Below are 25,795 nucleotides of genomic sequence, written 5' to 3'. Positions count from 1 at the left end.
AGCACTACGCCCTCGCACTTACACAACTCATCATAATACCAATTCTCCGGTCTCTTCTGCTATTCCCTTGAATCATTCTTTATCTGAGAAAGATGCACCTGATTATGTCACTATGGATATTCTTCGTATCGAGGAGTGCATGAAATTCCATGTTAGTCCTGGCAACTCGACAAATAATAAAGACCCTCTTATTAGCCTGGAATCACCTTCTATTACTTTTCTGGCAAGCAATTGTGATCTACTATTTTGCTTCAATTTGATCGAAGAACTTATTGACAGTTTGCAGATATCCACGGGCTCGTCAGACAATGCACTAGATGTATCGATTGGATCAGCCTCTTTCTATATACATGTTTCTTCCTTCACAACTCAAATTTTCTTTGATGAAGAAGAGCGTGCTTCCAACAAAGACGTCGGTGCACTCTTAACCATGGATTGTCAAAACCTGGTCGTGGAGGGCAACTATGATGGATCTCGAATTTCTTCTTCGACATGTCGGATTGAACAACTAGTTGCTCATGAAATTTTCAAAGATGGTGTTCGAGTACCTATCATAAGGATTCTTGCAAAACACGGAAGTGAGTATGTCATACCTGCAGACCCCCTGGAATGGTCTCTTGGTTCCCGATGTTTTGGTCAAGGCAAATGGACTAATATTAATCCTTTACCTTCATCGCATGATCAGGCTATTACTCTATGTCATTCAGGCTCTATTATTCACTTGGACATGGCGCCAATTCAATTTCTGTTCGATTTGGAGATGCTTCATCGGGTGCTTCCTTTCCTCAAATTCTTTGACACAAGCTGTTCGGATTCATTAAAGCAAAGTGATTCGTCTATACTATGGTCCTTTGTCCACAAACTCCTCACATATGTTCCCATAATGAGCATATCTTGTGAAAAGGGTCAAATGGTGTTAAAGGTCCCTCAATCGCAAATGTCTGACTCAACTTATAACTTCAAACCTTCTAGGAGTGGTCTATGGCTCCTTGAATGCGACAATATCCACACCCTCAACAGCCGCTCTCAAGAAATATCATCCCGCGAGTGCATTAGTATTGACACAAGTAGAGTGTCAATTTTTCAATCGTCCGATTGTGAATTCGCCCGATGTTTTTGTGACTTTCGTGCTAGCAGTCAAGCACCTATCGGGATTCAGATTAATATCAGCCTGAGCTCTATGCCATCGGAGGAATGCACAGCCGATCTCCATCTTGATGTTTTTGATCTTGTCATTGGGCTAGACAATCCCTTTGTGCAATCAATGTATTATCTCGCGGATGATTTTTTCATATTTGCATCCACTATCGCTTCCTTATGGACTCACATGTCGCCAGAATTCATGCAGAATTCAGCAGATTCTGCACCAAGACCCGAAACGGAATCACGTCCAAGTATAGACTCTTTCTCAGCAGGTGCATCAATTCACATTTCTCTTCACCATGGTATGCCATATTTAACTAACTCAGTTCAATTTCAAGTCTTTTCACCTGGCGGTAGCATTTTTTGCATTTTGAAAGATGCAACTATTTCTTCTCAGCTGGTTTGTTTAATATTTTAACACTAGGGCTCTGCACAACTTCATATTGACGGAAGCGAAATCTACATCACAGATGATTTTCACGAACATGCTTGGCTTCGACATAACACCTTCAAGAAAGGTAACCTCAGTTCAGTATGGTATATACCTTTCCTCTCTGGAACTGGTAACTTAGATGTTAATCTACACGTTTATGACTATGAATGGGATTTTTTGGACATTAACTGGGGAACAAATCTTGTATCATTCTTCTCTCCTCCGACTGATGTGCGTATGCATTATTCCTAACTTAGATTTTTCAAAGCAATGAAACCAAGAATCCTCTTTCGTTAACTTGTACATTTCACAACAATTCTTTTTCAGACCGCTCACTGTTACATGTGCCAGCTCGACTTGATATTGAGTCATTTACTATTCGGTGGAAGCCTTCTTTGGTTTCACCCTCAATTTCCTCGATGGAAATTAAGGAGGCAATTCTGTGTGTTGAAGCGGGAATCATCAGTTTCCCTCTTGCGCATATCATCAAGGGGAGTGCAAACCATTCTTTTCATAAATATGAACACATATTGAAACTTGATTCTATCCACGGGAGCTTCGGATGCACCCCTCAACTTTTGTCCCACTTATTTTACTCTAGGATAACTCAAGCATCAATTCCAGACGAAATTGAAGATATCGCTTACTCTGGTAAGGGCCTTACGCCGTCAAACCCTCGTGACGAATACCAGAGATCTATCTGGCATTTGACTGTTTCTAACACTAACATTCGGATTGATTTATATCCAGAGCAAATGTCCAGTGATTCAAACCCTTACATGAAACTTGAGGTTGAAGGTCTTGGACTTGATTATGAATGGGTCTCTGGAACCTCATCAGAACTGAGAGTAGCTATTTTTAATGCTTGGCTGATCAACGAAACACCACATACTCGGTTCTCTATGCCTTTATCATGGAGTCGATGTCACAGCCATAACAAGAAGAGCGAATCTTTGTACATCCGAGCATCACTCCAGCATGGAACTCCCCAGGCTTGTTTATCTCTCTTTTTCCACTCAGAACCTCTTCATCTGTGTGTCGACCCTTCTATTGTTAAATTTTTCAGGTCCTTTTTGCCAAAGCATACGGTGGATACTAATGCCCTGATAAATATATCCAAGGTTGAAATCGGCCCCTTAGAGCTTACTTTGGAGTACGAATCAAATGGATTTAAAGCTACAAAACTGCTACAATGGTCAATATGGGAGCGTCTGAACCTGCTTACGTTCAAGAAATCTGTAATCAATCTCAGACGAATACTTGCTGTTGACGTGCGCACCTGGAGAGAATTGGGACGTACTATCATGGAGTCATGGGCCCCAGACATTTCGTCAAGCCACATTGCCCCTCCTTTGGACGAGATTGTCCCTATCCGTGTTCATTCGTCTGCCGACAATGGTCACATTAACCTTATTCTTTTACCTGAGATAACCGGCGAAAAACATAACTATTCGAATGTGACTATCGAAGAGACAATGCAGCGCGCTTCTCAGCTTCCTCCCGGAACTTCAGTTTATATTGAGCCTCGTGTACCACTTGTGGGTGGATCTATGGGTAATATATGGACCGGTACCGTCTCTTCGCACCTTGGCAAGATGGAGCATGCCAATTTAATTGCGGTCCTTGTTCATGAAATACCCTCAGATATCGACCTCAGTTCCTTCGTACTACGCGCGATACCTATCGTATATTATTTATGAAGTCGTTGTTATTCTTGACACACTTTAATCCTATAATTGCATATGATCACATACAATACGGGAAACAAATGATTTTACAGCCTATCTGTTTTGATATGTGTACAGCAAGTGTGTAGTAGAGGTTTCACCATAGACAGCAAGATATGTAGACCTACTTAGACATATGAATGGGACACTTCAGGTAAGCAAAACTGCAAAGCAACAAGCAAACATATTCATGATACAAGGGTTCGTCTCCTTACTGTCCATCGATCCTCAAAGCGCCTTCGCCGCTTCCTCACGAACGAGGTTTTCAATTTGAGAAAGTCCCTTTTGGAAGGATGAAGAGTAGGTTTTTGAATCCGGTTGGGTCATGAGCTTGTTCTTATATGCATTTACAGAGTCAGCGATATACTGGTCAACGAAACCCAGGCGAGAGAGCTCCATCCTCGAAGCAAGTACCTTTGCTGAGGTAAAGCCATCTGCGTATCCCTGTGTGTCAGAGTCCATTGTTGATGACGAGGACGAGCTTGAACTGCTTGCCGACGTCGCTGCGCGCCTTGTATTTGAGGACTGCGATGATGGGCAAGAATTTGATTGCCTCGAAACCGTACCAGTTTGGTACTTGTCAGGCAGCGTTGTCTTGCCGATCTCGCTCGACACAGCGTCGATAGTCTTGTTGGTCACTTTATCATTGAAGCCCCACGCATTGTAGGTCTTATTCATGACATCAGACCAAGCCTTCTTGAAACACCAACCGGAATTCTGGTCACAGTTTTCCATATTCCAACTCCAGAAAAGAACACCGGCGGTGGTATTGCGGTAAGTTTCAATTTGTGCCTGACAGAAATCCGACTCGTCTTTCTTCTTGTTATTCGAGTTGGATAGCGATTTGGGGTTCAAGGCACACGACCATTCACCGACAATAACCCTACCATTGGCCTTCTTGGCCTGGCTAGACATGGATCCCTGTAAAGACCCAGAAATCTGCTTTGTGTGCTGGTTGGCCGACATATCACGGTCTTGCTGTGTGTACACAAAGTAAGAGTGTGTGTCTTGGACGACAAAGTCTGAACGCTGAGCAGCAAAGTCAGAACCTTGCTGCGGACTAAACGCATCATGGAAATACAATGGGAGTGCCTGTGCATCATCTGAGATTTTTCGAACCTCATTTATGGTGCTGTTGTACCAGTCCCACAATTTGCTGTCGTTCTGGGGCTCATTCAGCAGCTCTACACCGACGACATTAGTGACATTGACCAGCTCGCGCACGAGCCACTCAACCATCTTAGCCGTCTTGTCCATGTTGGACTGTGAGAAGAATTGAATTTTACCGTCGGAAAGACCCGAGTGAGCTTGGCCATTCTGAGATCCATAGGCGCCATGCACATCAACCAGGACACCAATATCGTACTTGTCCGCATAGGAGATAGCACGACGCACATAGTCCCATGAGTTCTTGTATACATCCGAGTATTTCTCAAAGGGTGTATTCTTTGTGAAGTTACTTTCCGGAAGGTTCCAATACCCAATCGGCAATCGAAGCGTATTGATACCAGCCGAGCGCATGTTCACAAAGTCGGCTTCCTGGATCCATGTATCCCAATGCTTTTCCAAGCGTGCCCGTGCACTCTGAATAGCATCACTGGAGGTGCCATATCCTTTAAGAAAATCCAGCTCGGCTGATTTACCGCCGGACGCACAAGAGAACATCGAAGGCGCCATCCATGATTCCAGTACAAACCAAGAGCCGCCATTGACCCCGATTTGTTGCCGATAACGCATGATGTTAGCACGTGTTCGGTTGAAGCTAGGAAATTGGACATGAATGCTGTCTTTCGGGGTATAGTCGTCAAGCAGGGTGCAACCGTGCTGTCCGACTGTCTTTCCAGACCCATTGCTGTTCGAGGCAGCCGACCGTCCATCGCTAGAGTCGTTCGACATCTTCAGGATCGATGGGCTACCCCACTCGCTCTCAGGATGCTTTTCGCTCCAGGACGAACCAGATGAGTCGACTGCGCTTACACGGCCTGGGTTATCGCTGTCGTTGCTGCTTTCGACAACAGGAATCGGCTTGTACGACGCCAAAGAGAGCGACAGAGAGGAAGCCACTTTGTAAAAATCAAAAAGGGGTGCGATGACCTGCATCTTTCGTATGAGTGATTAAGAGGATCCGACCAGCGGTAGTAGAGAAGAATCTGTACGTCCTGCGTAACAGAATAAAAAGAAGCTTACTCGAGCGTAAGAGCTAGACACCAGGTCTGAGCAAGCGATAGAGGGGGTGGTAGGGAAGGTTGCGCACAGCGCAAGAAATTGGGAGGGGGGGGGAGGAGAGGGTAGGTGACGACAGCTTACGACCCTATTCTATTCTATATACCCCTCGATGTGCACTCTACGGTCTCGGCACGGCGTGGGCATAGGTCTGTAACATCTACCACCAGGAATGTCGGTGTTCCATTGTGCACCTGTGCCGACACCAACATCTACCTCCACACATTCTTCATACGCACTAGGCTACTGGAAGTCGTTCCTGATGCCGCGTTCGCTGTGATCTACGTCATGGGGGGCGGTGTTCAATTCTGGCGCTAAAAATATAGCGGTGCATGACAACCATGATTTTGACGATATGCGCAGCACGCCCAAGATTTTCGATCCCCCGTGCCACTCGATTCGGTGCTGAAGGTGGGTTTAACAATGTAGATCCAAACACAAGGCCAATGTTGTGAGCTGCCATAAGGTTGGAACGGGATGATTTGGTCACCAGCGCGAGATGGTAGGTGACTCGCTTTAGTGCTAGGTAGTGACATGGGGGAAACGAGGCGATAATCTTGCGTATGAGACGTACGCGTTCTTCGTGCTGGGTTACTCGTTCAGATCCAATCAGAGCATCATAAAAGGCAAAGGGGACCAGCGGTTCAGGCAAATCTCGTAGCCAAAGCTTGAGTACACTGGTGAGCACATGAATATCTGCACTGCTAAAGTTGATGAGATGTACAGGTTGCGAATTAAGCGCTTGTTGTAGACGTGTCACGGCTGAGCGGGTACCGCTGATCCGATAAATGCCTTGTTCCTGTAGTCCACGCGACTCGATCTCTTCTAGCAGGCGCTCGATCGAAGGAGGGAGGGTCGCACCCCCACTTCGGGCGTACAGCTCCCCTAGCGGTACACCAAATACCTGGGCTGCACTTGTGCGGCCCAGGTGATCAGCCACTTGAGCCGCATAGGCACCGACGTCAAACGCTTCGCTGATACGGACATAAGGGATTCCTTGCAAGTGCGTAATCCACTGGCAAAACTCATCATAGTTGGGCAGCTTCAATATGCATTTACCCCCGGAGGGAGCCTCGAGCTCCATCACAAAAGGATGTTTCTGATAGGGCCAAACCTGTATATGGGCACCTTTGCACCGGAACACACTTGAAGCGCGGCTGGCTGGAATCGCTTGCAGGAGTGCATCACATGGCGTGCGCACGGATTCTGCTTGTTCCACCAATGTCTTGCTATCGAGTTTGGCGAGAAAATCGGAGGAGGGATCATTAGCGTACGCTTCACTGCTCCGCCTCAAAGCCAACTGCATATCGGCCAATTTTTCGGCGCGAGCTGCGTTAAGTGAATCAAATAGCGCCATGGACACTGAACTTAGCTCTTGCTCCATCATAGCTTCCATAGCTGCATCTTCTAGCATCTTCTCGCGTGGCCAAATGGCCTTGCGAGTTGACTCTCGTAGCCAATCAAGACGTGAACGTACAGTGTTAAGCGTGTCATCGGAAGCGTTGTTGTTCTGTAAATTAAGTGCGTCTTTTACGAGATCAGCCGTCGACATGTACAGACTAAATTCGAGGAGAATCGATTTACCATGACGCGCTCTGGGCCGAACGGCCCAATGTGAGAAGATCGCAATCGTCCAACCGATGTCCGGCGTACAAGGGGGCAGGAATTGACCCTGCGGTATAGGAATCCGGTGCAGGAGAAGGTCCGACAAACTTGAAATCTGGCGCTGCCTAGCCACGCCGTTCCATGCAGCTTGGAAGTTCTGAGTGCGTTCACTTGTAATGCCCTCCAGGATAGCACATTCCACGAAAGTCTGAGGGACAGGCATATTCATACCACCATTCTGCTGAGAGTCATAGCGCATCGCGCGCACCATTGAGGCTCGACTCAACAAGACAGTATCGAGCAGACGCGAGAGACGCTCTATACGGCGGGATAAACCAAGGCGAGGCTCGGTGACTTGTGCCTCGACCCATTCTCGCACCGTTTCGTGGATCATACAGATTTCGCGAATGGATGGAGGCAGCATGTCCCACAAGCTCGAGCCTGCTGGCGCATGAGCCACCTGACGACCTGGTGGAAGACAGCGCATGAGACGATACATGCTGAGACAGGTCATATGGTCGCGAGTCGCTGCCTCAAACCACTCGCGGCGCGCACTGTGAATCTGCTCAAGCAAAAGCGACGCACGCGCCAAGTCGTGTGCACTCACCAACGCGTATGGTAGGGTCGCCAGTGACTCCAAGTAAGCCAAGAGGTCACAAGCAGGAAGTGCCCAATCGAAAGTAATGGATACATGGGGGGGCGACTCACAAGGGGCGAAAAAATCTAGTCCCATACTAGCAATGGCATTGGTCGTGAGAATGGGGTATATTTGCAGAATGGCATTGATCGTTTCGACAAGAGATAGCAAGTCTGTAGCAATGGCATTGCACTCTTGGTGGGCGGTCCGTAAGAAAGTATAAAGCGCATCAAACTGGATGAGATCTGCGATCCATTCGCGAGGGTACAGCTCCAGCCAGCGATGAAGCGCCAACAGTACATGGAGACGGATGGAGACGAATCTTTCCCAATTCATGGGCTCTCGAGCAAACGGAGCGTTCGAAAGAGGCGTCCAGGACGGAAATTGGTTAGGAATGCCTTTGCGCTCATACAGTACCATCTCACGACTGGCACTTTCGGCCAGGTTCCAGCGGCGCACGAGTGACTTAAAGAGCTCAGCGGCGGAGATCCAACCTCGATATGAAAGAAGCAGCGCGTCTCGATAACTCGACATATCAAGCTCCACGGTGAGCGACTCGTATGTTATAGGCTCGGTGGGTGGCTGCACAGGGGCCCGTACAACCAAATGCTCTGTTCCCAACACCAAGATATCAACGAGACGTGCTGGCGTTGCTGCTCGAATCTCAACAGGAAAGCGTTTTCTAGAGGCGTGGGTTGAACCGAAGGGTGCGGCAGTCTGCATAATTGCATTCTTGCTCTCCATTCCTACGAGAGTCGACATTGGGTACAAAATCAGATCATCGCTCATGTGAACTTCTTCCGCGCAGCTCATGACACGAATCGCACAACGCGCCTTGGATGCATAGGCTTGACCTCTGGGATCCACAGCGAGCAGATCCTTGCGTTCCAACATAGCATCTGCTGTGTCCCGACCGGGCATCAAGACTGGAAAAATGCTCGGAAACAGAAATAAAGCGTCAGCATTTTCCACGGGTTTGGACGGCCACTCGTCCGGCGAGTCGACGTGGATACCCTCGACTACGCGTCCGTCGACCACAACAGCATTGCCCATGTAGTCAGCGAGACCCGTTTGCAAGGCAAATTCATACGTCGACAGGCGCTGGAAGAGGGCTTGGTACTCGGGAATCGGGATAGGACCTTGGGAAGGGGATACGTCTTGGTACAAGATCTTGAGACGCTGGGCTAGTAGTCGCACTCTCTCAAACTCTGGCTCTTGTGACGCGAGTGGTATGAGCTGGATGTCCATTCCCTGTGCTGGCGAGCCAGTGGCTACAGTCGTTGCTGTGGCGCCCAAGATACCTGCATTGCCAAAGTAGGGAATGCCGCCTTGCACATCGGTCACTTGACGTCCCCCCGTCGTGGCGAATACAGACTCCACAGCCGCACGCACACCCTCGATCCAACCGAAGGAGGCGAGTCGTGGCGACCACTCAAGTGTGACAATATCACGCTTACGTGTAGGTAGGCCGCGCCACAGCACATCCAGTGTCGCAACCGCGCGTGAGCATAATGCGGCACACACGGCTACCCACCCAGCGAGATCGGATCGGTGCAAAAGGGACGTAGCTACTTCGATCCAATGCTCCAAGATGCGAACACGCTCGATGTGTACAGCATCTCCCTGTCGCTCGGGCGCCTCATCGACAAGTAACTGTCGGAGTATAACGTGAGTAAGCCAGTGTGGCCGAGATGCATCAAACCGGAACGAACGAAGTAGACACTCGGTCACACTGCTGGACAAGCGGTAGGCTGTTACAGGCACGCGCAAAAACGCCATCAAGCGATCAGCATGGAAACTTTGTATTTGGCGAGCGATTTCAGCCGGGTCTTGACGTACAAGGTCGGCCACATTCCAGCACAAGGCCAGTGGGGCCAGGTCTGTGCGGTGACTCAGTGATGCACCTGCACGGCCAAGCCAGTCGGTGGGATAATGCCGATCCTCTAGTTGCGTCTGATCACGCCACAGTTGAAGCTGTCGCACCATAGGTGCGATTGACGATGGTGAAGTACCCCCCAATTCACGAATCAGTCCATGCAAATGTTCAAAAAAAAACTCTTCGTGGCCTTCATGCAGGAGCGGTCGCTTCCACAGCAACAGATCCAGAAACAATGACACACGTTGCACTCCGGCTGATTCCACATCAGGTAGCACCACAAACTCTCGTAATGCACGCAAAAAGAGATACCATGGTGTGCGAACCGTGCATAAGACGTAGAAAACAAGGTGGAGAAACGTTTTCGTGTCCGTGTCCTGTGCGTCATCGGCAGACGCCACGCGCTGCGTGCCAAACACTAGCTCGTGTGCCAAAGCTGCCACGCTGCCACTCTCAACGCGAGTAACCCACCTGTTAGAGGAGGTGGATTCAGGCACGATGATTAGTTCAGGATGACGCAACGGGCTAGTCCAATGGACGGTGGGAATCCTGAGCGACTCAATGCTGCCTTTGGCGTGCATGGTTCTCTCGGGAGCGCTGACCAGCGTAGTAGAATCTTCGGATATCTTAAGATCCAGAGGATCATCCGTGGACAAAACAGTGAGGGGCCATTGTGACGAGCGGATCTGGAAGGTACGGCGCACTTCAGGCACCATACTGGTCGGCACCTTGTAAAACATAAGAGTGTCACCGACCAGTACAGCTTTGAATGGGCGCCATCCGCGCCCGGGCTCTTTACCTTCAGTTTGTGAGAGAGTGTCGGACCACCATGCAAGACTAAGGGGTCCCGTGCTGCGTTTGACGAACCCTGTAAGGGTCTGCTTCTGAAGCAGTTTGTGATCGTCTTCGAGGGCCACAGAAGAGCCTGCACCTTTACGTAGCCACTGTGAAGATGATGCAGCAAAACTACCTTCGGAGCGGGTCGATTTCGACAAGGTAACCTCTGTGCTTGACTTCTCAGACGCCAGTGTCCGGCTGGCTGTGCGAGTGAGCGGCTCGCTTATGAGCAATGCCGGAAGCATAGGACGGTCCCGATGTGCATCTGAGATGCCTAAGAGACGTCGCAAGTTGGAAGACTTAGGTCGAAGGGTGCTAGTCACTTGACGCAGTGAGTGCTGATCGGCACCGGCTGCATGGGCGCCTGGCACCTTGTCAGAGTGACCTTGGCGCACAAGAGGCATCACGTAGGGGGACGGGGCGAGATACTACCCACATATATAACGAATAAGTATGCCATCCTATTGCAATCATACATGATGCTTTGATTCATGCCACAAAGCCATGTCGTCGTAAGATACGTGATGGGCTTCTGCTACAGACGCGCTCCTGGCAACCACGTGGAGGTCATAGAACAGGCCTGGACATCCACGAAACTAGTCACTCCGAACAGTCCTACACGGTTGGCCATCATGAATACCACTAGCTGAACGGCCAGCACGTCAAAGCATGAGCGAACAAGCAAATACCCCGTCGTTAGCGCTCTACAAAACGATGCGCGTGCACTTTCGGCTGTGACGGCGTGTAGATGCCATTGATAGACAGGCGCTAGGTATAGACCAATCACTTAATGGTGCTCGTCGCCATGGTGGTCGCCGTGGTGGTCCCAAGGGTGACGCCATCCCTATTTATCCAAAAATGTCACGGAAGGCATCACAAAAAGCACATCAGGAGCAGGAAATTCCAGCACAAGAGGCAGAGAAAGACGCAGAAAGAGAGCATGGGTGTCAGTACCTCATCGAAAACTCATTGTATAGCACATACCAGTAGGACAGGGCCGTCTTCCTTGGCGCGTACAAGGAGCCAGAACCACATCGCACCGCCCAAAAGGGTAGCTGCAGCACGGTGGCGGAATGCAGGAGCATGAGGATGGAACCCATGCATAGGTCGGAACCAGCCTTTGCCAGCCATTCTAATATGAGATACGCAGTGGCCACGTACGTAGTGCAAGACGAGACGAGCGGCCCGTCGGCGATCCCACGTGGTACGCGACTCGGCCGAAACGCGTAGACACGACCACCCGCCGTCGGGGTCTTGAGTGTGTACGCGCAGGACGACCGCGACGAGAGCGGCATGAGCCTGAACGTGAACGGATTCCCTGATCAGGGTCTCCCAAATGATGTGCATGTCATTCAGCGTCTAGAACCGCTAGTCGTGCCACTGAAAGAGGCACTGGAGGCACGCTCGCTCAAGGTGCCCTGTCTAGAGTCACCCTTGACTGGTCGACAGCTGGCCCAGTTCGTGTTTGACCTGTACTCGTTCCAGGAGCGCGCGCTTGGATTTGGCGCGCCATCACCAGCCAATCCAAAGGCGACCAATCCATTGGCGCGGCATCCGCCGCGTCTGCCAGCCGCCGTTTTGCAGACGTACCGCTCCTACACGGACTTTTCGCCGCTGGATACCACTGTTTCACTGTACAAAGTACTGTTGGCGTGCTTTGTCTTCCTTTCCGAGCACCAGGTCACAAAGTGGGACATGTCGTCGGATGCACAGCGCACAACGTACGTGGAAATGATCGCGCACGTCCGCGCCGAATTGCGTTCCCAAGGCCTAATTCCGACGCCGCGGATTGCTGTGTCATCCGACGTGACCGAGGCTGAAAAGACTCACTTGCGTGCCATTGCCACTGACCTAGAGTGTGAGTGGACCGACGATGCGGCGCAGGCAACACATATCCTACGTCCCGCGACATCGGATGCAGCGCCTACAGCCCCTGAAGGCTCCAAGCCGCCGGAATCGGAGTATTTCCGCACACTAGCGCACCATGAAAAGCATGTACTGATCCATGTGTGGTACCGACCAGACTCCTACGACACTTGGCTTCCAGACAAGGACTTCTCGGACCCTGAGCCTGCACCTGCGCCACGCACAACGGCATGGCACATTAGCACGCGTTGGCTTCAAGATGCGCGATTGTACAACGAGATCATGAATGAAGAGGATTACGAGTTGGAAGAGGAGACGAACGAAAGCGCTGCGGCGGCAGGTACCGACCAGAGCGTGCCGAGTGACGCTGCGGATGCGCAAGCTCGGCGCTCCAAAAAGCACAATTTGCCTGAGTCCATCAGCGATGATTCAGCCTCAAAGCGGATCAAGCTGCATGTGGGACAGCGACCCGTTGGTGCAACACCCATTGACCTATCTGGCAGCCAGCCCATTCCTGGCAAAAAGTATGAGAGTGAGCCGATTGCCGGTGGTGCGATGGGCAATCTGCCAGGGCAAGCTGTGGCCTTCGAAGAGTCTTCTACGCAAGAAACTCTCGCGGTTCGTGCCGCGGAGGCGGCCGACGCTTCGACAGAGTCTGTTGACCGAGATGATGCCGTAAATATGGCGCGCAAGTACCTGGCGGAACAGACGCAGGAGGTGATCATTCCTTCGTATTCGACATGGTTCGACATGTCGACGATCAACGCAATTGAGAAGCGCTCCTTGCCTGAGTTCTTTAATAACAAGAACCGCAGTAAGACCCCGACTGTGTACAAAGAATACCGTGACTTTATGATTAATACGTACCGCCTGAACCCCAGCGAGTACCTGACTTTCACAGCTTGCCGCCGTAATCTTGCTGGTGACGTATGTGCGATCATGCGTGTGCATGCCTTCCTGGAACAGTGGGGTCTCATTAACTATCAAATTGACCCCGAAACGCGACCAGCCGCCCTGGGTCCTCCCTTCACCGGCCATTTTCGTGTACTCATCGATACACCGCGGGGTCTGGCGCCTCTGCATCCTGGTACTCGACCTGATGCTCAGGTCAAGAGCGAGACCGGTACTGAGAGCGTGCCCACGGATGGTGTGCCGCTTGAGCTGCGCAAGTCCATTTTCCAATCTACGCTTAAGGGTTCGAGGCCCGTGGACCATGCAGAGGCCAACTCGCTCGCAGCGCATGCGCAGCGCGAGTTGGCAGAGAACGACAAAAAGCCGGCTTACTCGTGCGACACATGCGGTGTGGACTGCACCTCGTCTCGATATCAGAGCATCAAGGCCAAGGATTTCTCGCTGTGCCCACCCTGCTACTTGGAAGGCCGCTTTCCATCGTCCATGTACTCTGGTGAGTTTGTGCGTCTGGATGAAACGGCCTTTAAGCATGCAGGCAGCGCCGGCGGCGGCGGGGATGACGACTGGACCGACGAGGAAACGCTCAAGCTGCTCGAGGGTATTGAAATGTACGAGGAGGACTGGGGCATGGTATCGCTGCATGTCGGCACTCGCTCACGCGAGCAATGTGTGACCAAGTTTATCCAGCTACCTATCCAGGATCGCTATCTCGATGGCGTTGCGCAGGGCGACCTTGGCGCTCTGCAGTACGCTCCTCGTGATCCTACAGGTGACAAGCCCATGCCACTTGTGCCTTTTGCGCAGTCAGACAACCCCGTCATGAGCATTGTTGCGCTGCTGGCCAGTGCGGTGAGTCCGGCTGTGGCAGCCGCCGCGGCGCAGAGCGCACTAGGCACTTTGACGGACGGAATCAAGCGCAAGATTGCTGCGGCTAGTGGCGAGAGCAGCGATAAGGCGGCTTCTCAGGAGACCGAAGCCTCGTCAGACGCAGCGAAAGGAGCTGACATGGACGTGGACCCAGCCAAGGAGCAGGAGACCGCTGAGGCAGTCTCTAGCGGACCAGCCACTCAGGACACGATCCCGAAAGACCAGATTGAACATGCTGCCTCGATTGCACTTGGTGCAGCAGCCTCCAAGGCTTATGTACTCGCGACTCATGAGGAACGCGAGTGCCAGCGGCTTGTGCAGCAGGTGATCGAGCTCCAGCTTAAGAAGATGCAATTAAAAATGTCGCAGTTCGAAGAACTGGAGTCATTGCTTGAGGCTGAACGGCGCTCCATTGAAGCTGGTCGCAAGCAACTTTATGCAGACCGTCTTGCTGTGCAGCGTCAGCTGGCTGCGGTAAATGAGCTTTTGCGCAAGGCCACTACAGTGCCGCACGAAATCCGCCCCGAGGAGGTGGCCCGGGCATCCAGCGCCTCGCAGGGTGTGCCTCAGCAGGGCCCTGTCGTACGCGAGGCCCCTAATGAAGCACCAAACAGTGGCCAGGTCGCCCGCCTAGAATAGGAATGGTGATACATGTGCCCGTCTCGACGACACATCACCGTGAAGGACCTCTGGGTCTTGGGTTTATTAGATTCTATCCTCGGAACAAGGCATATAGATCTACGAATTTGTACTAAAAGCGGGGGACAGATCGGGCAAACTCGCCGCCATCATGTACCTGAGCAAAGTAACACCCGCCGACTGGAAATACGAACAGACCGAGCCGCTGGCGTCTGGCCACCTCGATGTACAGTCTGAGGGCCATCAGATCTACTGGGCTGAGTATGGCAATCCCAATGGCGAGCCTGTGATGTGCGTGCACGGAGGACCTGGCGGAGGCAGCGATGCATTTGTGGCGCGCTTTTTTGCCCCACAGCGCTACCGTGTCCTGGTATTTGACCAACGTGGCTGCGGAAAAAGTCGACCTTCTGCCTCGGACAATGATGCAGGTCCGGCCCTGCGCGCCAATACGACGGCGGACCTGATCCAAGATATGAATAAGCTGCGCGCCCACAGAGGCATCACCGGCAAGATGCATCTTTTTGGCGGAAGCTGGGGCAGCACACTCTCTCTAGCTTACGCGATTGCGCACCCGGAACATGTGTCTCGCTTGATTTTGCGTGGCATCTTTTTATGTCGCAAGAAAGACTTGGACTTCTTCTACCAGGGCAATGCTGCCGTGTACGAGCACGATCCGATGGATACGTCGCTGCCAGGTAGCTACCAGCTCTATCCGGAGGCATGGGATGAGTACGTGCGTGTGATTCCACCTGAGAAGCGACACGACATGATCCGCGCATACGATGCCATCTTTTCGCGCGAGCCTCGTGACGATGCCGATCTACAATACCAGATTCGTGCTGCACAGGCCTGGGCGGGATGGGAAGGCCGCACCAGCTACCTGTCGCTCGATGCCTCGAAGCCGAACCACTACGAAGAAGTCCGGTTTGCGAAGGCCTTTGCGCGTATTGAGAACCACTACTTTATCAATGGCTCGTTCCTGGGCGGGGCTGGCGAATCAAACCGTAACCAAAACTACATCCTCGCCCATGTGCAGCGCCTCAAGGGAATTCCCATCCATATTGTGCACGGACGCTATGATATGGTGTGCCCCATGTTCCAGGCGGAAGAGCTTATTGCGGCCCTTCGCGATGTGGGTCACACTGATGTGGACTATCGACGCACGCCGGCTGGCCATAGCATGCTGGAGCGGGAGAACTGCCAGGCGCTGACAGACATCCTGGATCATCTTCCGTCGCCCGGTACTGCATAGATACTATACAATTAGTGCTGTTTATTTTTATTAGGAGAGACACGCCCCGAGTCGGAAGGCCCTGCCACATCGGACGAATTGTAAGGTACTGCAATGTTGGTCGCTTCGCCGGCCGACCACTCGCGTGATATGGCGCGCCGTGCTTGTAATTGTTCTTTCCGCTGCTCATGCTTGCGGTTGGCGACCGTGTTGCTGAACATGGGGAGAAGGTATCGCTCGTCAATACGCTGGAACCACTGGCCGTCACGGAAAATGAGGTTCGCTTGGTCCAACATAGCCCGCGCTGAGCGCGCCCGATCAATGGGCTCGTCAGGATCAATGATATCTAGTTCGTCGTTGCTGACACTCCGCAAGCCACCGGGTCCAGCGACAATCGCCTGAGGAAGCGCATTGCTCGAGCTGTTAACAGAAGGTAGAATCTCGTTGGTATCGTTAGCAGTACTCGGCACATAGCCACTGTGCTGTGTATCCTGATACGCAGGGGTATCAGAAACAGCAGGGTGGCCATACGAAAGCCATGCGTGAGCGTCAGAGTCGAGATCATCTTCACTAGATTCAGCCTCTTCATCCTGCACGCCTGTCTGAATTTGCAACACTTCCAGCATCTGCGCCGTTGTGCCGCCAAAGACAATCACAGTGAGCACCACAACGACGAGCACAGTAGTCTGTAGTGCCTGGGCATTCTCACCCACAATACCTTCGCTAAGAGCGAAACCGACTGCACCACGCAGTCCAGCCCAGAACAACATCAGCTGGTAATTGCGCGGCAACTGGTACGTCTGGTGTGGCAGCCCAGGATTGCGAGCCTGGCGCTGGGCCGTGCGCCACTCGCTGAGCATATTTAGCACCCATGCAATGGAGAAGACAGAGCAGTATCGCGAGAATACCACAGCTGCCAAGGTGAATATAATCAACAAGGGCTGATACACGAGGTTTTTTCCAGTAAACATGCTAAGCCCCAGATAAATAAAGATAAAGTTTTCGGAGAGCTGCGTGAGCAGGGTCAACGTACATTGGAGAGGGTCTGAAGGATCCCTTTCGACATGCTTTGCGTGCGCCGCGACATGTTGTGATAGGCATAGTGCTTGAGAGTGATACCGCAAAATAAGAGTGAAACGATGCCGCTCATTTCCACCGCGTTACTGAAGAAGTAACTCGCGTAGGCCACCAGCAGCACCACACAGCATTCCAGCTCCTTGTAGAGCCGTAGGCGCGTGTGTTTTAGTAGTAAAGAGCACAAAAGACCAAAGAGTACGCCAAGAACCATACTCACGTTAAATACGACTGCAAAGAATCCAAAGCCGTGAAGTACGGACATGAATGAAAGATGCGAGCCCCTCATTTGGCTAAGCGTGTCAAACATGACAATCGATACGGCATCGTTTAGGATGCTTTCACCAAAAATGATGCTGTAAAGGTGGGGATCCACCTTGTACGTGTTAAAAATTGCCAGGATCGTCACCGGATCCGTGGCACTAAGAGTGCTTCCATAGATGAGGCCATCAAGGAGCGAGAGCTTAGGTTGCTCCAAGCGCAGCATAGACGCTAACCACACAATGACGCTGCGTTAGATCCGTGATACATACCCAATGATGACCGCACTCATAAAGGTACCTAGAAATGCAAAAGATAAAATGGTGCCGAAGTTGCGAAAGAACTTGGCCTGACTCAGATCGTAGCCACTAGCCAGAATAATCGGGGGGAGGAGTAAATTGAGCATGATTGTATTGCTGAAAGAAAGCATGTCGCGTACATGCTCTAGTGGACCGATTCGAAGGGCCAGTCCAACAAACATGCCTGCCGAGTGAGCGACCTCAACGTACCCGCAAATAAGCCAACAATGGTCTCATGTACAGCCGTGATACGCTTGATTTTTAGGTAGTAGCTTGTAAGAAAGCTACCTATGAGCAAGAAGAGCACTAGGAAGAGAGCCAAAGAAGAAAAACGCTCTGCCTGCTCCGCATCAATCGGTTCCGCCATGGCTGCCTCGAAAGCGCTGTGGAGGCACGCTGGGGACGTGCGGTGGGGCGATGCGCCTCTCCACCGCTGATGCCAGCGCCGGACGCCTCGGCGGACGCGGTCCAGCAGAAGTCTCATATTCTTCATGCTCATGAAAAAGGCGCCGCCGTACGCCGTGCTATTCTTTCATGGTATGTATGCGTCCGCTAACTCAGTCTTGAGAGCTCATTATCGGTCGTACAGGCGTTAAGTGCAACAGGGGAAAAGCAGGGCGTGAGGGCGCTGCTACGCGAGCGGGATGCTCTTGCAATGCAGATTCTTCAAACACAGAGAGAAATCGATTATACACGCGCAAAAAGCGCGTCGTATTTGGATGAGCTTCAAGGTGTGTTGCCCGGACTTATAGAAGACCTTCGCACTTGGGTTGCACAGCGGCTGAATGAGAACCGCTCTGGGCCAGTTCCGAACGTGCCTTCGCAAATTTCTTTGCTGCGGGGTGTTCTAACTGTACGTTACTTTGATCTTACTACGTCAGTATACTGCGCGCGCCTCTGGTATTCCCTGGTGGAATGACCCTGACCTATGTGCATGTGTCCTAGCCATGGACGGCGACCTGGGGCCAAGTGGAGGTAGTTTGACGTAGCCGACACCCACGATGCTGGATCAATTCGTGATCTTCACGAAAGGTAAGTCGCTCAGAGAACTCGTTCTCATGAATAGGTGGTGCGATAATATGGAATAAGCTGTTTGCACCATCAGCCAAAAGTCACGACGTGGTCAATCGCGTCGTTCGGACATCGTTCCTGGAGGAGCGCACAGCCTCGCAGCGTTTAGACCTGGACGGCTATACCGCCCGATGGCTCCTCTCTAATGAGCATAATCTCATCTTTATGGTGCGCTAATCTATTCTTACACAGGCCGTTCACCAGCGTATCCTGTCACTCACCTACGTGGAACCTCTGCTAGAAGTTGTGTGCGGACATTTTGTTGAGCGGTATTCCGACTTGGTGAGAGGTCTCTTGGACAACAGTGTATCTCTCAGTACTCTTGTTGCATTTGCGCAAAGTACGGAGCAGTGGGGCACGGAATTCATGCAGATCCTTCGCACGCTCGAGTCTGCAAAGCCAGCCAAGCGCGAGATTCGTCCTGCCGAACCGGTAGACTCTACACCAGAGAAGCTATCGCCGAGCAGCAATTCGCCAGCGCCGACATTCAAATATGAGAAGGCTGACGTTGGACCAGGAGGCCGCCGCGTCGTCTCTGGCAAGGGGAAGAAAGCTAAAAGCACTACCGGCACCGCTGCATCCGTGGCGTCCCCGAGCACCGAGACGAAGAAGTCAGCCCAAGGGAAAGATCGGCGCAAATGGGGTGACAGCAATGAGCCTCTTGCAGAAGGCAGCATCGCTGCATTGGACTTCAGTAAGGAGAAGGCAGACACGTCTCAGGTGAACTTGAGTCAGTGGATCGATGAAAGCAAGTTAGGCAGGAAGCGCGCAGATGGCGTGTATGAGCTAGCTGACGACGAGGCGGAACAAAACGATACGTCGCCAAGCTTTTTCAGTACTCTTGCCGGCTCTTCCTCATCGCTCCTTGCCCGCATTACCGGGAAAAAGGACGCACTCACCAAAGAAGATTTGGCACCAGTGCTGCATGCTATGCAAATGCATTTGCAATCGAAAAATGTGGCGAACGATGTTGCTTCTTTAATCTGTGAGGGTGTGGAAAAGCGCCTTCTTGGCAAGCGCATTGGAAACTTTGGTAGCGTCAAGGCGGAGGTCCGCAAGTCCCTGGAAGAGTCGATCACGAGAATTCTTACACCCAGTACCAGCACAGATATCCTTCTAGAGATTGCGAGCAAGAAAAAGCGTCGTGCAGAGCTGGCTGCAACACTTCCTGCCCATGCCCTACGTGGTCAGACGTCACCCGCACTGAATCCCTATGCCATTGGCTTCGTCGGTGTGAATGGTGTCGGTAAATCAACGAACTTGGCTAAGGTGTGCTTCTGGCTCTTGCAAAATCGCTATCGTGTACTCATTGCTGCTTGCGATACGTTCCGCAGCGGAGCTGTGGAGCAGCTCCGAACCCATGTTCGAAACCTCGGCCAACTGGAGATCGACGGTCATCGTGTGGCAGACGGTATGCCCGACACGGGCGAGACAATGCTGCAACTGTACGAGCGCGGCTACGGCAAAGATGCGGCAGGTATTGCGAAAGAGGCACTTGCTTATGCACGTACGCAGGGCTTCGATGTGGTGTTGATCGATACGGCGGGCCGCATGCAGGACAATGAACCACTAATGCGTGCACTTGCGAAGCTGATTGCGGTCAACCAACCAGACAAAGTGCTGTTTGTCGGCGAAGCCTTGGTCGGAAACGAGGCCGTGGACCAGCTCACCAAGTTCCATCGGGCACTGAAGGACTACAGTGGCGTCACCCATCCACGCGGCTTGGATGGGTGTTTGCTTACCAAGTGGGATACAGTCGATGTATGTACAAAGGCGCACCTCACACGCAGGACAAAGTCGGCACGGCCCTCACATCGACCTGGGCGACTGGCCTGCCTATCTTCTTCGTTGGCACAGGCCAAACCTATACAGACTTGCGTCAACTGCGCGTGGCCCATGTGGTCAATGCACTACTGCGTGACTAGGTTTTGATACCCGAGTACTTTTCATAGGGTTACATACAGGATATTAGCCGCGCGACTCGTGCAGCACTTCGCTGCGGCCGAGCGGTTGCGCTTCAAATTGTGTCGACATGAGGCGCGCCGCGGCATTTTGGAGCGAGTGAGGCATCGGGCCGTGACCCGCACGACTCGCATCAAGGGTGGTTGATGGCAGGACAAACGAGCCATCGGGCAATTCGGAGAGGTACAATCGGCGCAGAGCGTCCTCCGCAGCACGGTACTCGGCCATGCGGATACTGCTGCCAGTGCCCTCGCCCAGCTTGATAGTACCGCAAAAAGCACCCACCACGAAAACAGGATTGATGCTCAAACGACCCGTCTCCGCCAGCAAGCGGCTTTGCGGCGCAGGCTTGCCGTATTTTTTGCAAGTGGACGAGAGAACCCGTTTCGGGTCGCGGAACTTGAGCAGGTTGGCAAGGTCCAGGCGTCGGCTGAGTATCTGGCCGTGCACAAAACCACGCGTCGCAGCCATGCCCAGCTCTTGGAACATAACAGCAACAAGGGCGCGCATCGACTGCGCGGCCACGTCTTTGCTAAGAAGCGGCGCGGAGGCAGTACCGCCATGTGCTAAAGACCGGGTAACGACCGAGGCGCCCGTGCGGTCCCAGCGCTGAACACCCTGGCTAAGCACACCGAGTTCCGCACCGACATTAGCCAGTGTGCTCGGTCCCACATAGGCACTCACAAATGCCTTGAGTACACGGGTGGGTAGGTGGGGGAATTTGAGATGAAAATATTCCGAAGCCAAGAGACCAAGTAGGGCATTACCGAGCGTGGACAACTGAGCATTGTGCATAATGTCCTCACTCAATTCAGGAACCTCCGCTCGTTCGGAGTGGGACAGAGCAAGTTCTCGAGCCATCGTCTGAACAGACAGAAGGCTGGGATGCGTGCAAGCCACGCGGACGAGCCCCATGCGGCGGCGGCGATCATCCTCCGAGATTGACATTGGGAGAAGATGAACACGCGCACCAAGAGATGCAATGGCCGATGGAGCTTGTGCACGAAGTGACGTCCAAATGGCAGGATGCGAGCGCGCCATGCGCGGCAAATGGCCTTTTGGCGCATCAGTTACTGCGTGCGGCATGGTAGAGACAGGAGTTGCATTCATAGTAGCACTCATAGTAGATAAAGCACGGCGCACGGTGCGGGGCACCCATGCCGCGTGTCCCTGCATACTGACTGACCACAGCAGCAACAGGACCCTGTCGCGCACAACGAGTAACAGGAAGATTCGACGAGGTCCCAAGGAAGAGTTGATGGTCACGTGACGAACCCACGTGGTGAGCACGGACGATGCACACTCGGCGCACAGTCTCCACCCTGGTGTCCGAGCACTCCTGCACAACGATGCTGACGGACGTGGCGCCTGCAGGTAGCTCCGCGTCTAAAAGTGCGCCTTCCCGAAGCGAAGAAGAGTCAAGAATGACATCAAGTGCTACATTCGAGCAAGATGCGCTTTCAGTCATTCTTGTTACTGCAGGATACGACCATACAATTCGCTTCTGGGAGGCATGGTCGGGCATTTGCTCTCACACGATCCAGTATTCGGACTCACAGGTAAACCGCCTTGCGATTTCTCCCGATAAAAAGCTTCTTGCAGTTGCTGGGCACAATACAGTTAAATTGTATGACTGCCATCCTAGTTCGGTCGCACAGACTAGCACAGATGCATCTGGCCGAGGTGCAAATGTGTCTCCTGTCGCCACATTTGAGGGACACACGGGCAATGTGACCTCTGTTGCGTGGCACTGTGATGGGAAGTGGCTGGTGAGCGGCAGTGAAGATGGCACATTGCGGATTTGGGATACGCGCACATCACGGACGCAGCGTGTGTACAATCACTCGGGACCTGTCAACGATGTGGTGATTCATCCCAACCAGGGAGAGCTTGTATCCTGTGACCAGAATGGCAGCGTCAAAGTTTGGGACCTGAGCATGAACGGATGCAGTCACGAGCTGGTGCCCGAGGAAGAGGTGCCGATGCGAAGTGTATCTATTGCCTCTGATGGCTCATGTCTTGTGGCTGCGAATAACAAGGGGAATGTCTATGTCTGGCGGATCCAAGGAGGATCCTATGGTGCAGATGGATCTCCGATCGTTGGCGATGGCCAAAACGAACTGACAGATCTGCAGCCTGTGACGAAGTTCCAGGCCCATAACACGTACATCACACGGTGCGCGTTGAGCCCTGATGCGCGTTATCTCGCGACTTGTTCCGCAGATACCACGGTCAAAATTTGGTCTACGAGCCACTACCAGTTCAAACTGGATAAAGTGCTCACGGGACACCAGCGGTGGGTGTGGGACCTCGCCTTCAGTGCCGATAGCGCCTATCTTGTGTCTGCATCGTCTGACCATGTGGCACGATTATGGGAACTGTCTAGCGGCGAAACAATGCGCCAGTACAATGGGCATCACCGCGCCGCGGTGTGCGTTGCTCTGAATGACACAAGTTTGGAGTTCTGATCTAGTAAATATTCCATGTCTTGCGCCACTTGAGGTAGTGCCAGTCGCTAATATCCCCATACAAGCCGAAGGACACGCCTTTGAACCATAGGAACACACAGATAACAAGCGCAGCGCATACGCCAAAGGAAATGTTCTTGGTGCGCTGTGACAACGGCTTGCCTAACACAGGCGCCGAGGTGTCTTGAACAAGGGGATTCAGCTTCCCGGCCTGCAAGCGACCAGTCTGAAGGAACAGTCGCCAGTCAATGCGGTAGCGTGCCGTGCCCTCGTTCCACAAAAAGTGGTCGAGCAAATGCACAAACACAATCACAGCAAAGTAGAGAGTTGGCAAATAATGATGAATGTAGGTCACACGGCCCATCATCAGGAATGGAAAATAGTGCAGGAACCAGCCAAGGCCACCGACCTTTAGGCCAAACAAAAAATCAGCCCAAGTCTTGGGATCCATGTCGATAATGTGGCGCTGGCGCCGCAGAATATACCATGCAAGCAATACCACAGCCACATATAGAGAAGCAGTGCTACCCCACCAGACAACTGGATTACCAATGAGGTAGTACTTGTCCTGGTCAGCACCCCAGCCATTCATACGGAGACCATTCCACATCCACGGCCATTCCAACGGCTTGGATGCCAGGATATCAAACTTATCTTCGTCAGGTACCAGTGCATTGTTCGACACCATCATAGCCACATTCAGGTGCAAAAAGTCCTTTAAGAATGGAGAGCGATAGCGCTGTTTCGACGTTGAGATCGGTAGACGAGGGTTCCAGTGGTTCTCCACGTTCCAGTGAGTGAAGGTATCATATGGCTGGTCATCAGGCACACATGTCACCTCCGTCTGCTTCCAACCCCAGTCAGGCAAGACCACATTGGCTGCACGCATATAACAGCCCAATTGGACATTGCGCAGGCGGAAGCGCGTGGTAAGTGTATGCACTGGCATTTCGGGACGCACTTTGCCCATTTGCAGGTCGTCGATGATCTCAATTACCCAGTAGTCATGGGAATTGCCTGTTGTACCATCACCATGCCCAGACACTTCATAATGCTCCTTGGTCACCGGGGCGGGACTTTTGTGTGCACGAAGACTCTTGGACGTCTCTACATGCGACAGTCGAAACACGGAACCATGCCGAATGATCATAGGCGGCTCCGTCACAGTATCATTAGGACCAGGAAGAGGAGGTTCATCAAATAATGGTGCCAGAACAAAATGATTGTTGGTGTCCTTGTAGTGATAACAGGTCACCTGCTGCTCCTGTGACCCTTCGGGGTATGTCTGGATGTGAGAGTGCAGCAGACCGCCGCCAAAGCCCATGTTCTTTAGCGTTACTTTGCTGCCAAGCGCCACTTCCAGCGGGAACTGAGAGAGTTCACTGCCTTGCAGGTTTGACTGGAAGAGACTGCTCATCTGGGCATCACCAGACCCACTTTTATAAAGGATCATAAAGTGAAGCTTGAAGCTGACCAAATAGATACAAATAGGCACAAAAATGAGTGCCACAATCCGAGCACACCAGTGCCGCAGGTACGCTCGCTGAGGGTCAAAACAATGGCACTTACCACGGGCATGCGTAGGTCTCCTAGCTTGTTCCATAGGTCTTCCACAGTGTAGAGACCTACCAGTGCCGTCGCAAATAGGCCCACTAACTTTACACTAGTCACGCATCCAATAGAGGCACCAGTGAAGAAAAGCCAGAACCACCACACCTTCGTAAAAGGATGTCCACGGCAGGCATGGAAGCGAACCAGGCCTAGAACAACACAGAGCGTGAAAACAAGTAACATGGAATCGAGTAATATGAAACGTGAGATTGTAAGCCAGCCATTGTCTGTGTAAGTCGAATGTACGCACCAAGTAGCACCATCAACGTAAATAAGTGCTTCGATCTCCAGTTCCATCCCAGAGATTGTGCTGTCATGTATGCCACAGGTACCATGGCAATACCGTACAATGCCATAATGATGCGCATTCGAACAAAAGGCACATTGTCCGGATAGTCAGAGCCCGACTCAAATTCGTAGTTGCCGTCAAAGCCACTTAACCAGCCAGCCACAGCGACAAGAATCTTCCCTAGAGGTGGATGAACATCAAAATAAAATAAGTGTCGAATGTAGTAGGAGCCAAATTTACCAAAATGGGCCTCGTCCCAAACGACTTTGTGGTTGCTGCCAATACGATAGAGACGCGTTAGTATCGACAAAAATGTGTAAAATATAAGCATGATAGTGTCGTTCGAAGACCATAGCTTAACGCGCTCTGTAAGAGGCATAGCAGCACTGTTAGAAGGCATAGCATTCGCGAATTGGGACATTCGAGCACTGCGAGTGTTTTGTTGCTTCTCCTCGATCTTGTCCACCGAAGAGAGAGAACGACTGTGGCCCATCTCTTCGGTTGCGGAGAGAGTGGAATGACCCATACTCTTGGAATGGATAGGTAGAATCGTAGGGGTAAGCTGGCTGTTCACTTGTGACGAAAGCACTTCGCTATGATGGACCGAACCGTCCGGTGAATGCTCCTGGGGGTTATGCGAATACGTAGTTGAAGGGATGGATTTTGCGTGATATTCAGAGCCAAGTGATGTCATATGGCTCACTTTGGCACGATAGCACGATCAACGGAGGAATCACGCTGAGCAAACGTGTATTGGGCGGTGC

At 52.0% G+C, this 25,795-nt stretch overlaps 9 protein-coding genes across 9 annotated transcripts; 4 read left to right on the top strand and 5 right to left on the bottom strand.

The window, feature by feature from the left end:
- Positions 1-3,531: 3,531 nt before the first annotated feature.
- EXG1.2 (Exo-B-1,3-glucanase (GH 5 family)-like protein) lies at positions 3,532-5,403 on the bottom strand (the record flags this gene model as incomplete). The annotated part of the gene is made up of 1 exon (XM_018884939.1): positions 3,532-5,403. The coding sequence occupies one exon, from the start codon at positions 5,401-5,403 to the stop codon at positions 3,532-3,534; it is 1,872 nt and encodes a 623-aa protein (XP_018741549.1).
- A 409-nt stretch (positions 5,404-5,812) lies between these two features.
- MSY001_3052 (uncharacterized protein) lies at positions 5,813-11,612 on the bottom strand (the record flags this gene model as incomplete). The annotated part of the gene is made up of 2 exons (XM_018884938.1): positions 5,813-10,909; positions 11,466-11,612. The coding sequence occupies 2 exons, from the start codon at positions 11,610-11,612 to the stop codon at positions 5,813-5,815; spliced, it is 5,244 nt and encodes a 1,747-aa protein (XP_018741548.1).
- A 162-nt stretch (positions 11,613-11,774) lies between these two features.
- MSY001_3051 (uncharacterized protein) lies at positions 11,775-14,765 on the top strand (the record flags this gene model as incomplete). The annotated part of the gene is made up of 1 exon (XM_018884937.1): positions 11,775-14,765. The coding sequence occupies one exon, from the start codon at positions 11,775-11,777 to the stop codon at positions 14,763-14,765; it is 2,991 nt and encodes a 996-aa protein (XP_018741547.1).
- A 151-nt stretch (positions 14,766-14,916) lies between these two features.
- Positions 14,917-16,017, top strand: MSY001_3050 (uncharacterized protein; the record flags this gene model as incomplete). The annotated part of the gene is made up of 1 exon (XM_018884936.1): positions 14,917-16,017. One exon carries the CDS (start codon positions 14,917-14,919, stop codon positions 16,015-16,017), a length of 1,101 nt encoding a protein of 366 aa, XP_018741546.1.
- A 30-nt stretch (positions 16,018-16,047) lies between these two features.
- On the bottom strand, positions 16,048-16,856 carry MSY001_3049 (uncharacterized protein; the record flags this gene model as incomplete). The annotated part of the gene is made up of 2 exons (XM_018884935.1): positions 16,048-16,078; positions 16,135-16,856. 2 exons carry the CDS (start codon positions 16,854-16,856, stop codon positions 16,048-16,050), a joined length of 753 nt encoding a protein of 250 aa, XP_018741545.1.
- A 2,211-nt stretch (positions 16,857-19,067) lies between these two features.
- On the top strand, positions 19,068-20,653 carry MSY001_3048 (uncharacterized protein; the record flags this gene model as incomplete). Its single annotated transcript, XM_018884934.1, has 2 exons — positions 19,068-20,462; positions 20,627-20,653. 2 exons carry the CDS (start codon positions 19,068-19,070, stop codon positions 20,651-20,653), a joined length of 1,422 nt encoding a protein of 473 aa, XP_018741544.1.
- A 16-nt stretch (positions 20,654-20,669) lies between these two features.
- MSY001_3047 (uncharacterized protein) lies at positions 20,670-21,785 on the bottom strand (the record flags this gene model as incomplete). Its single annotated transcript, XM_018884933.1, has 1 exon — positions 20,670-21,785. The coding sequence occupies one exon, from the start codon at positions 21,783-21,785 to the stop codon at positions 20,670-20,672; it is 1,116 nt and encodes a 371-aa protein (XP_018741543.1).
- Positions 21,786-22,012: 227 nt separating this feature from the next.
- On the top strand, positions 22,013-23,131 carry MSY001_3046 (uncharacterized protein; the record flags this gene model as incomplete). Its single annotated transcript, XM_018884932.1, has 1 exon — positions 22,013-23,131. The coding sequence occupies one exon, from the start codon at positions 22,013-22,015 to the stop codon at positions 23,129-23,131; it is 1,119 nt and encodes a 372-aa protein (XP_018741542.1).
- A 1-nt stretch (position 23,132) lies between these two features.
- PMT2 (Protein O-mannosyltransferase-like protein) lies at positions 23,133-24,709 on the bottom strand (the record flags this gene model as incomplete). Its single annotated transcript, XM_018884930.1, has 2 exons — positions 23,133-24,674; positions 24,701-24,709. 2 exons carry the CDS (start codon positions 24,707-24,709, stop codon positions 23,133-23,135), a joined length of 1,551 nt encoding a protein of 516 aa, XP_018741541.1.
- Positions 24,710-25,795: the final 1,086 nt, after the last annotated feature.

Source organism: Malassezia sympodialis, genomic scaffold (assembly GCF_000349305.1).
Source record: "Malassezia sympodialis ATCC 42132 genomic scaffold, msy_sf_17, whole genome shotgun sequence".
NCBI classification, from domain to species: Eukaryota; Fungi; Basidiomycota; class Malasseziomycetes; order Malasseziales; family Malasseziaceae; genus Malassezia; species Malassezia sympodialis.
The sequence above is the reverse complement of the archived record's forward strand: the minus strand, read 5'-3'. Positions and strand labels throughout refer to the sequence as shown.